The 12,572-nt window shown below is 32.0% G+C and overlaps 1 protein-coding gene across 1 annotated transcript in view; it reads left to right on the top strand.

Moving 5' to 3' along the window:
* The window catches only part of TMEFF2 (transmembrane protein with EGF like and two follistatin like domains 2), a gene marked incomplete at both ends in the record, with an annotated part of 232,698 nt that overhangs the window by 7,637 nt on the left and 212,489 nt on the right, over positions 1-12,572 (top strand). Inside the window, 2 exons of the mRNA XM_084255730.1 lie at positions 2,321-2,450; positions 6,649-6,675. Coding sequence (XP_084111856.1) covers positions 2,321-2,450; positions 6,649-6,675 — 157 coding nt within the window. The remainder of the gene's footprint in view (positions 1-2,320; positions 2,451-6,648; positions 6,676-12,572) is intronic.

The raw sequence follows: 12,572 nt of genomic DNA, 5'->3' as shown, positions 1-12,572 counted from the left end.
CGGCCCTCACTGCCTATCCACTGACTACATCTGAGTAATCTGCAAAAGGAAATGAGAAGGATAAAGATAGAAATTCTAGGGATTGGGAAAAGAAAACATGGACTAAAATCATCTACACTAGGGTTAGAGTTGGTGATTAAAAAGTAACCAGGGACAGAAGCATGAGACTCTAACTAGTCCCACCTTACACACTACTTATGGCTCTCTTTTGCCTCAATGTGTCTACTGACTACAATATATTACCAGCAGTTCGCCTCCTTTGCTCAGATACCATTGTAGGTTAGTGGCTCCTTATAAATCCACCCTACATATTCCTGAACACAGTACAGCTACCAAACGCCTATCCACCCATCTGTCTCCTTGGCCATGGTCCTAACATGATCATGAAACTTTTTTTTTTTTGGCTTTGTCATCAATACTATTTATTGGAAAATTCAACCCTTCACTGACATTTTGCTATTTCTTATTTTCCTCAATAGTGATGAAGATAGTCGGTCCTATGGTAGATCAATTTTCACACTTAAGTTAAAGCTTATGAGCTTATGGAAGGCAGCCCATGCTACACAGGTATCACCTGATTAGAAGTGAATTGCTTATTGAGTTAAAAATCTCATTAACAAACTCTTCCCATCTAAACAGTTTTCAAAATACAGTCACATAGACCGACTCTGGGAGCTAATAGTGAAACTATGGAAAGGATTTATTATGTATGGGGCCTCCAGAATGTCTGCAATAGAAATTGTAGAAGTAGGGATATGGCATATTGAAATCATTTTAATCATATTTAAATTGTTTCTATGTAGATTTGATTCAGTATCTAAATTACCATGTTAACACTTACGGTAATCATAATGGGTGTTGTACAATTTGGATTTACAATTGGAAGAAAATTATATCACTTTTAGTAAAGAAAAAAAATTTAAGTTTTTCAATAATAGATAAGAAATAAGAGATATAATAAGACTTATTTCAAATAACATTGGCTTATACCATTTATAAACCATTGGGATGATTAAGGTATAATTACACAAAGTCAAAGAGTAAGAGTTAAATGGTTGCTTGGGCAGACAAAATTACAGCTATTATAAGGAAATAGAATTAAAAAATAAATCTAGGGTTTTATCTATTAGATTTTAAGCTTATTGAGAATTTGCCCTTTTTTGCATAAACTCTTGAATTATGATAGAGTTATAGTTAAATTATCATATATATTAAAACTTTCCTAGACATCTTAGATCATTGGTTTATTTTGTATATTATGAATTCAAATATTTTAATAAAGGGTAGAAAAAATTCAAAAATTCAAGTATTTTTATAGGGGGTAAAAAACAGGAAAGCGTTTTCACATTTATGTATATGTATTATTTGCTTTACCTAGTTTCTGACATAGGTGGGTATAAGTAATCATCTTGATCATTACATTTGTTATAATTAAACAATGAAGCACATCAGTGGTAGTAATCATGAGATAATCACATCTCTGGCATAATTAGCAGGTGTAGGACATAGCCAAGTATTTCCAATGCCTTAGAGTATGATTATATTATGATGATTATACCCTATAGGTTACTAATTTCTTTTGTGAAATGTATACATTTTGGTAAGGAGGCTGTTTTAAAAATGAACTTCTCTATGAAATATATCAGTAATCATACTTTTGAATAGTAAAGAAGGGTTATATATTTAGTAGTTGTTAAATATTTTTCTGTCTTCCATAATCTTCCAAATCTTCTATTTCCATTGTATCTACCTCAGTATCAATGATCTTAACACATATGAAAAAATTAATTAGCTATCTAAATGCCTTAGCCAAACATTTAGAATTTTGTAAAGATTAAAATTCAGCAAAGAAAAAATTACACTAGCAGGTAATTGAATTCTTCAGCGTGTCAGCTGTGTACTTATCCAAACACATTACCTATTTTTAAATAGCTTGAATATGTTGGCATGTGTTGAATTTTTTTCCAACCAAATCAGATAGGTCATATAGCAAAACAAAAACCCAGTATTATCTAATAATGATACATGTTTTGCTATATCTTTTTAATATTGCTTGTCTAATTACTTTGTTGAAATTACCTGATAAATTTAGAAGTTTTTTCCCCCACTAACTGAAACAAATGACTGGTTGACTGACTTGAGATTGCTTTTGTGGGTTTTTGAATGATGCCCTTACAAGGTTAAAGACTTAAGGGTTACAGTGGGGATAATTGGGAATGAAGACAAGTCCATTTCTTTGTAAATGGTTACTTCGGTTCAAGATATTAGAGGCATGTGGATTCCAGTACTGACCAGAGACTTACATTGCTGTGTTCTCCAGTGCAACAATGATTATGTGCCTGTCTGTGGTTCCAATGGGGAGAGCTACCAGAATGAGTGTTATCTGCGACAGGCTGCATGCAAACAGCAGAGTGAGATACTTGTGGTGTCTGAAGGATCATGTGCCACAGGTATGTATATCACCCTGAAGACTCTCTGAAACCACTTAATGAATTCTGAATCCAAAAATCAGGTCTTGCTTTTCCACTTATGTTATGGCCAGATAAATAATTCAAACTGTTTATTGATTAGAGAAGCCTCTTACTCTTCTATACAAAGCATGCATTATTCCTGTTCTTTGTCTTTTTGCATCTCAAATCACTTCTGCAATAAAAAGAAACTCAGCATAAAAGTATAAGTAGATATTAATGCATATGTTATTTAATGAAGTGCACACAGTTGAATAATGTAGTTAGAAATCTAGATTGACTTGCCAGGTACCAAATACATAGAAACCAAAATACCAAATATATAGAAATATTTATGTACCAAATATATAGAAATAGATATGTATCCATAAAATTTTGTTTTCTTTCTGGCTTTAAATACTAGCATTGTCTTTCAGAGAGTAGCTTTGCAAATTTGGTTAAGAAGTTAATATGTGACTAACCTTAGCAGCTCTACGAAATGCTTTTCTTTGTTTTAAGCAGATTATATTGAAGAATATACTGGTGATGACCATTGCTTTTAATAACATCTGTCCTTTTTTGACACAATCAACCTGGCATTCCGCAAAGTTTTTTAGTTTTATTTTACCAGGAATATTATGAAGAAAGAGAGGGATGAGGAAGAAACTATTCAGGGTTTCCTTTTGTGTGCAGTGGTTGTTAATTTGAACAACATTGCAGGCAGAAAAAAAACGCAAGAGGAATAAAGCTCTGTTTGCTTTAAACAAAGCTGCTTTCCAGTTTGGCTTTAGACATTTAAAATCAAATATATTAAAGAGACTTTGGTTCCCCATGAAAGTTGTCCTTATTGGAAAATAAACCTCTTTCTGGAAAGCCATACTTTTTTGGAGTTGGATTATGTAACATAGTAGAGGAAAAAAAAAAAACATGATATAAAATATGAACCTCCTTCAAACATGGAAATATAAAATAGTGCCTATGTCATTGAAAAGTCATTATTAGATAACAGTTATTTCTATTCTGGGAAATAATAATGTTAATATTTACATGTTTAATGGTTGGGGTTAGATGGTAAATGGACAAGGAGAAAGTCTCATATTTTTTAAAAGATTATTTTAAGACTATTGATTGTTAGTAATTAATAATGTTCTAAGTTTTACTGGTGACTACCAGTGTATCTAAGAATTAGTAGAAAAGAATGGTATCATTTCATGTGGACAATGATGCAGGCTATTTGGTTTTGGTTTGGTTTTTGAGTAGCCTTTTTCCTACATGACTTTTGTTTTCCAATATGAAAGTCTTTACTTACGGGTGATTGGGAGAAAAACTGGACTGGTGTTCTATTTGTTTCTTATTTGCTAAAGCGAACAGGTCATTGCTGCTGGATCTCTGAGAATTTATAAATAAAAGTGACAGCACCATGGGCGAGTCATTGGACCATCTTCCCCAGTAGGGAAGAAGGACCCCCACCTACTGCTTTCATAGTAAGGATGAGAGAAAGAGAAAGACAAAGAGCAAACTAATTATGAAAAACCAATCTGTTATACCTGTGGGACAAAAATTTAAAACTATAATTTTGAACAAATGTAATAAAGTAAAATGGAAACTCTAACTCCCATAAACAAGGAATAATACAGCCAAATACCAGAGACTACTGATGAAAGGATTTGTTTTTTCAAAGTGACATAGGATATCTCTCTGTCTCTAACAATAGCCAAATGAAGATTAGTGGGCAGTAGTCATATAAATATCATGAAGTTATGGTTATAGCTAACAATATTTAGTAACAAAATCTCTTTCTTATTGTCAACCTCCAAGTTATTGTCAGTTATTGTCAGCAACCACATCCTGCAGATGCATTCAAGTCTTTCTGTCCTACTTACTAATGTGTTATACTATGAAAATAAATACTTAGCGAAGTAGAAAATTTAATCACAATTGAGTAATCCACCCTTGGCTCATTCACATACTTAGATTTCTGCAGGATTTAATTACTAAGTCAGTCTTGCTGAATGCATCTTCCATGGACTTATAAATCTAAAAAGGTTTTTGATCTGAATAATGATGGAGAGAGCAAAGTAATTTTGATTAACCAGGTCTGACTATAAATAAATTGGAGTTCTGACTTTTGATCTAACAGAAATTCTCATTCTTTTCTTAATAGATTTTCCTTTTTTTTTTTAATGCCCTTTGACACTGAGTGAAGGTGGCAAATTGTGATCTCTGGGAGTAAAGGCAGTAGAACATATAACTTTATATTTATTATACTTCATTAACTTAGAAGTACTTTTTTGCTGAGAATATGTTCTCTGTTGGTCCTTCTGTTAAATAGCCTTACTTATTAGTTTCACTTTTTTTTCCCTGCCTTACATAAAATACATTTAATAGCTGAGATACAAGTCCAACAGCATGATTTCTTAGGTGTTTCTCTTTCACTTTGCTTATGTCATCCAATGAGTTGCATATAGAGCTTGTTATCATATTACCACATGCATTTATGCATTTCCTCTTAAGTGTATATAAGTAAAGATAAACAGGACATAAGTATATAAAAGTAGCGAGCAACAAGACATGGTCCTCAATTTAAAGAAGTTTAAGATCTTTGTGAGAAATAAAAGGGAAACACATTTAGCTAAAACACAGGTAGAGTGTGTTAGTGCTATAATAGCACTCTTACTAGCCCCCTGGTGATTATAAGTAACATTAAATTAAGGTTTAAAATTAAGTCAAATAAAGTCAGTTAAAATTTTAACCGTGAAAGTATACAAAAAAAGATATTTGACATGCATTGACTATTGAAACACTGTCCTGTCCAAAAGAAATTGTGCTGTGACTTATAATTATCAATTTTGGTGACTGGACTATTCCCCCATTATAGAGCTGAATGCATTAGCCTTTCACAGTCTGTTATTAAAGTCAAATCATATAACTAAAATACTTTTTGATTATACATTTATCAAGAAGGGGGTTTATTGTTAATTGTTTTATAAATTAACTTGCCTTTGAGGAAGAGATATGCTGGCCCAAAGATATATGTCATAGTCACATTAGCAGTTAATTAACAATTTAACATTCTGATTTAATAGTGTTAGACCTTGTGAATTGTTAATATGAAATCCAACAAGGCTGACAATTCAAAACACTGCTCCTTCACAGCAGTGTCATTGCCTAATATGATAGCAAGGAAGACCATGGAGAGTCATCCATTCTTCCACATAGATCAGCCTTCTGTGGATTTTTGTACATTATGCTTCTTTTCTGTATATTGAGGTGCCACTCAATATAGCATCATGGAGGCAAGCAAATAGAAGTGGTGTTTTATTTTAATTGAACTAGATCCTCAGACACAAATTCAGAGAAGTCACTTTTGATAGAGGTTTTGAACCCTGACTGAGATAGAGTATATCAGGTTAAAAAATTAGATTAGAGTATATCAGGTTAAAAAATTAATAGTTTTATTTCCAAGTATTAACTTTTAAAATATGTAACCGAATCTATTTAGTAAGGAAAGAAGTACAAGGTACAAGGAGATTATAATATGCTTAATAGGTGGAAGCGCAATGATTATAACTCCAACTACAAATATAGGTTGTTTCGAGAACTGAGAACTCAGAAACAGATGACTTTGACCAGCCATAATTATGTGGAAGGGAGGGGTGAGAAGAAAGAATTCAGAAGGGAGGTTATTATTTTTTCTGCCAGCATTGCTTAAGTTATACCCAATTTTAATCTCAAAGGCAAAAAGTTGTGCTCATAGTTCTACTGATTTCAAAGAGGTAGCTTTTGTTGCAAATAGAATCATTCACAATGGTGGCATTTGGAAAACATATTAAAAATTATATAAACGTTATTAACTTTAAACTGTCTTTGTGTGTATGAAATTTATAAGAAAATAAGCATTTCATTTTTCAATAATGATGTCAAACTCAGTCTGATTAAAATAAAAATATGAGATTGTTTACATAAGATAGTTTAGGAATTATTCCAAACACATAAATATTGTTTTTGCAAAGTTTAAGAATGAAGATTGTAGTGAATTTATTTTTTTATTTTGGAAATTAAATTATGTAACTAATACATGGTCAAATTATCAGTGACTTTCTTAATGATATTACAATCTTAAATGAAGAAAGTAAATGGCATAAATATTTTTTGAAAATGTTTCTCAATCAAAAAATGAATTATTTCATTTTCTCCCCAGATGCTGGATCAGGATCTGGAGATGGAGGTAGGCATTGTCTTTTATGTATTTGAAGACTTATATGTGGATATTATTTATGGATACTTATATATTTGCTATTATAGCTAAGGCAAATTCACATTTTGCATTTTAGGGAAGGGAAAAGCATAAAAAATATCATTCTCTTTATTAAATCAGTGTGTATTCCATGCACATTATTTTATTTATTTATGAATAATACTTAAGAACTGTCTTCATCTAGGTTTTTTTTTAATTCATCTATTTGTGTCTGTGTTTTATTGGAGATAGATGTTTGTTAAAACTTCCTAACAGAAGCTTCCAAGCATATTTGACAGGATGCAAAGAATTCATAAGATAGTTATTTAAATATTTGATTTTTAAAATATGCAGTATCTGCCATCATTGGCTAGATATTAATATGGACATGTTCATAGTTATGTAAACAAGGACCTTAATGTTTAGACTTATAATTTAAAGCTGAAGAAATTTTAGTTTTTAGAAAATTTTAAGAGTAACAAAATGTAAGTCAATGAAAATTGAAAATAAGTTCTTCTTTGATTAAGTTGATCTTTAGTTATTTTTATTAAAATAAAGTATGTTTTCGTATTTTAGTTGTCTGTTAAGGAAGTATGTGAGAGAACTCAAAACTTGAATAGTGTCCTCTGATGAATTTATTACCAAATAACATTTTATTTAATGATTGAATCTTCACTGTAAATTTCCCAAAATGCTTTTCCAAATGAAATACAAACAGAATTTTACCTTTGTACATAAGAAAAACAAAAAAAATTATTTCAACAGCAATATTAAAAAAGAGAGAGAATGGGGCCTCCCCGGTGGTCCAGTGGTTGAGCGCTGGGTTGCGAAGCTGCTGCAGCCTCTGCAGCGCCGGTTCTATCCCCAGCTGCTCCCCGGCCACCGGAGGAGGGTCCCACATGGCGCACAGACCTCTCCTGCCGCCCGCTGCTCCCCTCAGCAGTGTACTTCGGTTCTTCTGCCTGCTCTGCTCCCCGCTCTGGCTCTGGTGAATTCCCTCACCTTCCTGCGCTTCTGACTGTACCCAGTGCTTGTATAAACAAACAAACAAACAAACAAACAAATAAATAAATCTTTAAAAGAGAGAATTAATTAAAACATAAAAAAACTCTCAAGACCTTGCTCAAGTTGGGGGTAAAATGATGAAATAAATGACCCCAAGTAAATATTAGTTTTAAATGCAAATTTGATAAAAGGTAAGAAAAAAGACCTTGGTTTCAAGAAAGCCACATCTCCACAGCACACCTTATCTAGTTGGGGAACATGTAAGGACTTTTCAAATCACCTTATGTAATGAGAGGCTTAACTAGTTCAAACAAGCAATACAAATACTGAGAGAACACAATTAGAGCAGCGGATTAGAGCACAATTACTTTCCATGAAGACTAAATCTGAGCAGGAGTCAAGATTCAGTACAAAGGGAGCTCACAATGTATTTCAGTGTCACATGACTATGGATGTTGAGATAGCCTTTCACTTCTAGGAAATTAAGTTTTTTTTTTTTTCTTCTCTCTAGTTGATTAATATAGTATTTCTAAGAATTTTCCAGAGTGGTTTTGAAAAGAGCTTAGAAGAACAAATTAAAACTAAAAGAGAAAAATAAGGGAACAAGGATTGTTCTTGAGTAATAATTTCACCACAGAATGAATAGAAATTTTACCATTGAAATATTAAAATATAATCAACATAAAAAAAAATGATGGTTTTGGTAGAAAGTCGTTTCTGTGCAAAATTCTGCTTATTTTCCAGCTGTTTATTTTTATGTGTAGATGACCTAATTTGACAGATATTGTAATGAGCTTCAACTGTTCCACTGTTCAAGTCTCATTAATTTTTGCATCTTTAACAAAACAAAAACAGAATACAGAATATCTTCTTTGCTTCTTCTATTAAAGCTTTATGATACTGATGTCTCCTATTGTATTATACATCATTCTTTAATTTTTTAATAAGAGGTGGTTTATGTTTCAGATACCAGTTTCAAGTTTTCATTCATTATAATTAACATGTTAGTAAAATGAAGTCAACCTTACTCTTCCTTGTTGCAGTTTCTATTGAAATCTTTAATTCATTATGTTATCCTGTGATCTGAATAAAATTATTTTTATGAAATAATTTTAATCACACAAATATGACATTACAACTTAAATGTGTGTATTAGTTGAAAACCAATTTCCTTTCATTCTTCTCTTCTTTTCTCTTTTTACTCTTCCTTTCAATTATAGATGCTTTCTGGTAACTTGGAGGCAAAAACAAAGCAACTTTTTAAGAGATAATTACTATTAAAAAGATAACATTAAGTTCTGAGTTGTATATATATATATTTAAGATTTATTTATTTATTTATACAAGCACTGGGTACAGTCAGAAGTGCGGGAGGGTGAGAGAATTCACCAGAGCCAGAGCAGGAAGCAGAACAGGCAAGTGGACGAAGTACACTGCTGCGGAGAGCAGCAGGCGGCAGGAGAGGTCTGCGCACCATGTGGGACCCCCTCCTCCGGTGGCCGGGTATCGAACTGGCGCTGCAGAGGCTGCAGGCAGCTTCGCAGCCTAGCGCTCAACCGCTGCGCCATCAGGGAGGCCCTGAGTTGTATATTTTGAAATAGTTTTTCTCCAAGTGTGGTAATGAACATTTACTATTAGCACACAAACTTTTTTTTTTTTAAATCAGAGACTGATTTTTTTTTTTTACTAAATTACTTTTTCCCTAATCTGTTACTTTGAAATACTAATGGTTTTATATCTATAATTTTACTTAACCTACTAAAAGATACCATGAAAATGTTATAACCAGAACCTAAAAACCTAGAGTACAGTGACCTACTCAAACCTATATCCACCAGGCTATGCATAAAATATATTTGACTAAGCTACATCTTCAATATAGAGGATAGACTCATCTCTATATGCAACATAGTTTCTATAACCAAGGTATCAAAGGAATCAGAATCAGTTTCCTTTGAATTAACCAAATGTGATTGAATTGCCTATGATTGTTTGGTTAATCCAACATTTGATTGTTCTAATTGGTCTCTATAGGATAAATTCTCAATAATGTGTATTTAGTTAATAATTAGGTCATCATTGCAAGCACTTTGGTTGGTTAGTGGCTATTTTTATAATTTCTTATTTTAAAAGAAGTTAATATAAATTCCAGCCAGAGTGCATTGATCTAGTAAAGTGAACAAATTTACTTGCAAAACACGTGTATGTGTGACTACCATAAATGATATCATTAAACCTCCAAATCCAAAATCACTTTAAAAATACATCAACCTCCACTTTTTCTAGATTAGGTGAATGAATATTACATTAACAATGAAGATTAGACCTGATTATTTTAAAAATAATTTAAGTTTATCTATTTGCACATGGACATATCTGTCATTTACTGCATTTGAAAGAACATTATTACCACAATATAAAAGAGATATAGAACTTTGTAAAATTTATAACTTCTTAGTGTACATTTTATAGAGAGCTTTAAAATCTTTAACTATTGATGTGTTTATTCAAATGAAACAATTCAAAGGGCTAGTTTTATTTAGCTAAAACATGTTTACTGGTTTCCCAACAAGACCTGCAAATGTGCACTTTCTTTATAAAGGCAATCTTTAGAGTAATTAGAAACAAATACTGCATACAATTCTTAAAGGTTGACTTTTCCCATTTCAATGACTGTGCCATCTTTTAGTGTCTAAGAAAACGCATTAATACAAAAGTAATTGTTACTAGTTTTGAACATAAGATCTGATATTAATGGAATTCTGCTTTCAAACTATAATGCTTAGTTGAAAGCCAAAGTCTTTTTGGGTAGACTCACCCTTGACAAAAAAAAAAATCCAGGATAAACTATAATTAACTACATATCTGTGTTATAGGAAAGTATGTGTGGTAATGTGGACCATATTTTAAAGAGTTTCAGAAAGAAGTTGAAATAAAGGGGTTGGTGCTTCAAGTTCTTATGTATAAGGAGATTTAATGTTGTAAATAAGACAACGGGTGTGTGTAGGAGGGATAATAACATCTTATCCACCCACAGACTTCCTTAAGCAACAAATACTGCAGTAAGAAAAAGTATTAAAGGAGCCTCCACTCAAAATCCAGGAATGTGTGGGTGGTTAAAAGATAATTTTTAACCCCTGCTTTTCTCAAAGTCTGTTAGTCATATTATGAAGACAGGCTGTGAATATTTCCCATGCATCCTTTTAAAAACATGTCTGGATTGATTAGATTTTTGAGAGTCCTTAAAACCAAAATTAAGTTTATTAAAGTAATAAAAAGTATATTTTAACTGTTAACATAATTATAACTGTATATTCCTGCTGTAGGTTTGGAGGAATCTATAATTACATTTTTAATCATATGAGAAATTGTTTGGTATTGAATGTAGAAATAAAATGTTTCTAAGATACACAGTACAGACACAATTATATTTTTATTTCATCAGGTAAAATAAACTATGTATGATTTATATAATTATATAGTTTTAATATAATTCTTTCATACATTAATTTCAGATATGATTAGTAACAAGTCCAATTAAATTTATGTCTATTCTTTTTATAAAAATACCTGATGTTTCATTATCTAGAAAATTGTTATGGTAAATTTGGTGGACAAAATCATTTATATTAGTTTATTGTATAATTGTTAAATGCAATTTTTCTTTATATAGTATCATTCAGATTTAAGAATTAAGACATTCATTTCATATATACTTTGATAAAACAAAAAATGTTTAATTGCAGAAAGTTGCAGACCTTAGGCTGCTATTTTTGATTATGTGTATTGTTAAAAACTGGATGGTTATTTTATGACATTTGGGAATTTAAAAATCATTTTTAAATATTCCATGCTTCTCTTGTGGTTTAATGATATTCTGGAATTTGATTGAATTGAACAAGCCTTATATACTTGGGCACTATGGCAAGATTTCTGGAGTTGTAAAGATGATTATGACAGTTCTTTACATTCAAGGAGATTACATGTAAATTCTCTTCTCAGCATAAAATGGAAAAATTATGATTCTAATTATCCAAAGAAACATCATGCCCAGCTGAAAAAGGTATTAAGTATACAGTAAATAAGAAGGAACTGAATATTGGTTCCATAAAGTATTATTACATAAGGCTAAGTAACTTTTTTCTTCCATGGTGGCTGTACACATTCCCTTTTCTGACCTTGATTTGAACCTTCTCTACCTAACTGTCCTGGTCAGATTTTGGCAGGCACTTCGCTCACAATATCTCTTCTCCACTGGGTTCTCATGAGAGCCGTTATCTGACAGCAGCTTAGCTGAAATGCTGATTCAGTAAAGAAATCCTACCATATGTGCAAGATCCTGGGTTCCTTGGGCAACGTGTACCAGGAGAAAGCAGAAACTATCTTTGCTTTTGCTCTCCTACACCTGACTGTTCTGCTTGGAGATGAGCTTATAGCAATCTGAACCTCCCCTGAAACCATAGCTCAGCTTTTCATAGGTTGAAATTCACTTTTCCCTCTCTTTCCCTTGAATGGAAACAATATTGTGATGTAGTAATGGAATAGAAGTAGAATGAAAGAGGAACCCACAATGGATAATGAAATTGGAAAAATACAAAAAGCAAGCTGAAGGAAGGAAACAAAATGAGAATGATGGAAAATATGAAGGGAGGAGAAAGGAACCTTTGCTATTAACAGGGCTGTAGTGTTTTGTTTTGTTTTTTTCAACACATGACTGCCATCGTAAAATAAAAATAGTGTTCTCTTTCTTTCAGTTCAACAGTAATAGTTGTCAAATTTCCAGAGAAGATTGCTTGGAAATCTGAAATGGATGCTGCAAAGTTTTGTCTGCATCATCCGTATGAGATTTTTAAAACTCTATCTGGGAAAAGAAATGTAATCAT

This window comes from Talpa europaea (genome assembly GCF_964194135.1).
Source record: "Talpa europaea genome assembly, chromosome: 1".
Classification (NCBI taxonomy): domain Eukaryota; kingdom Metazoa; phylum Chordata; class Mammalia; order Eulipotyphla; family Talpidae; genus Talpa; species Talpa europaea.
The sequence above is the reverse complement of the archived record's forward strand: the minus strand, read 5'-3'. Positions and strand labels throughout refer to the sequence as shown.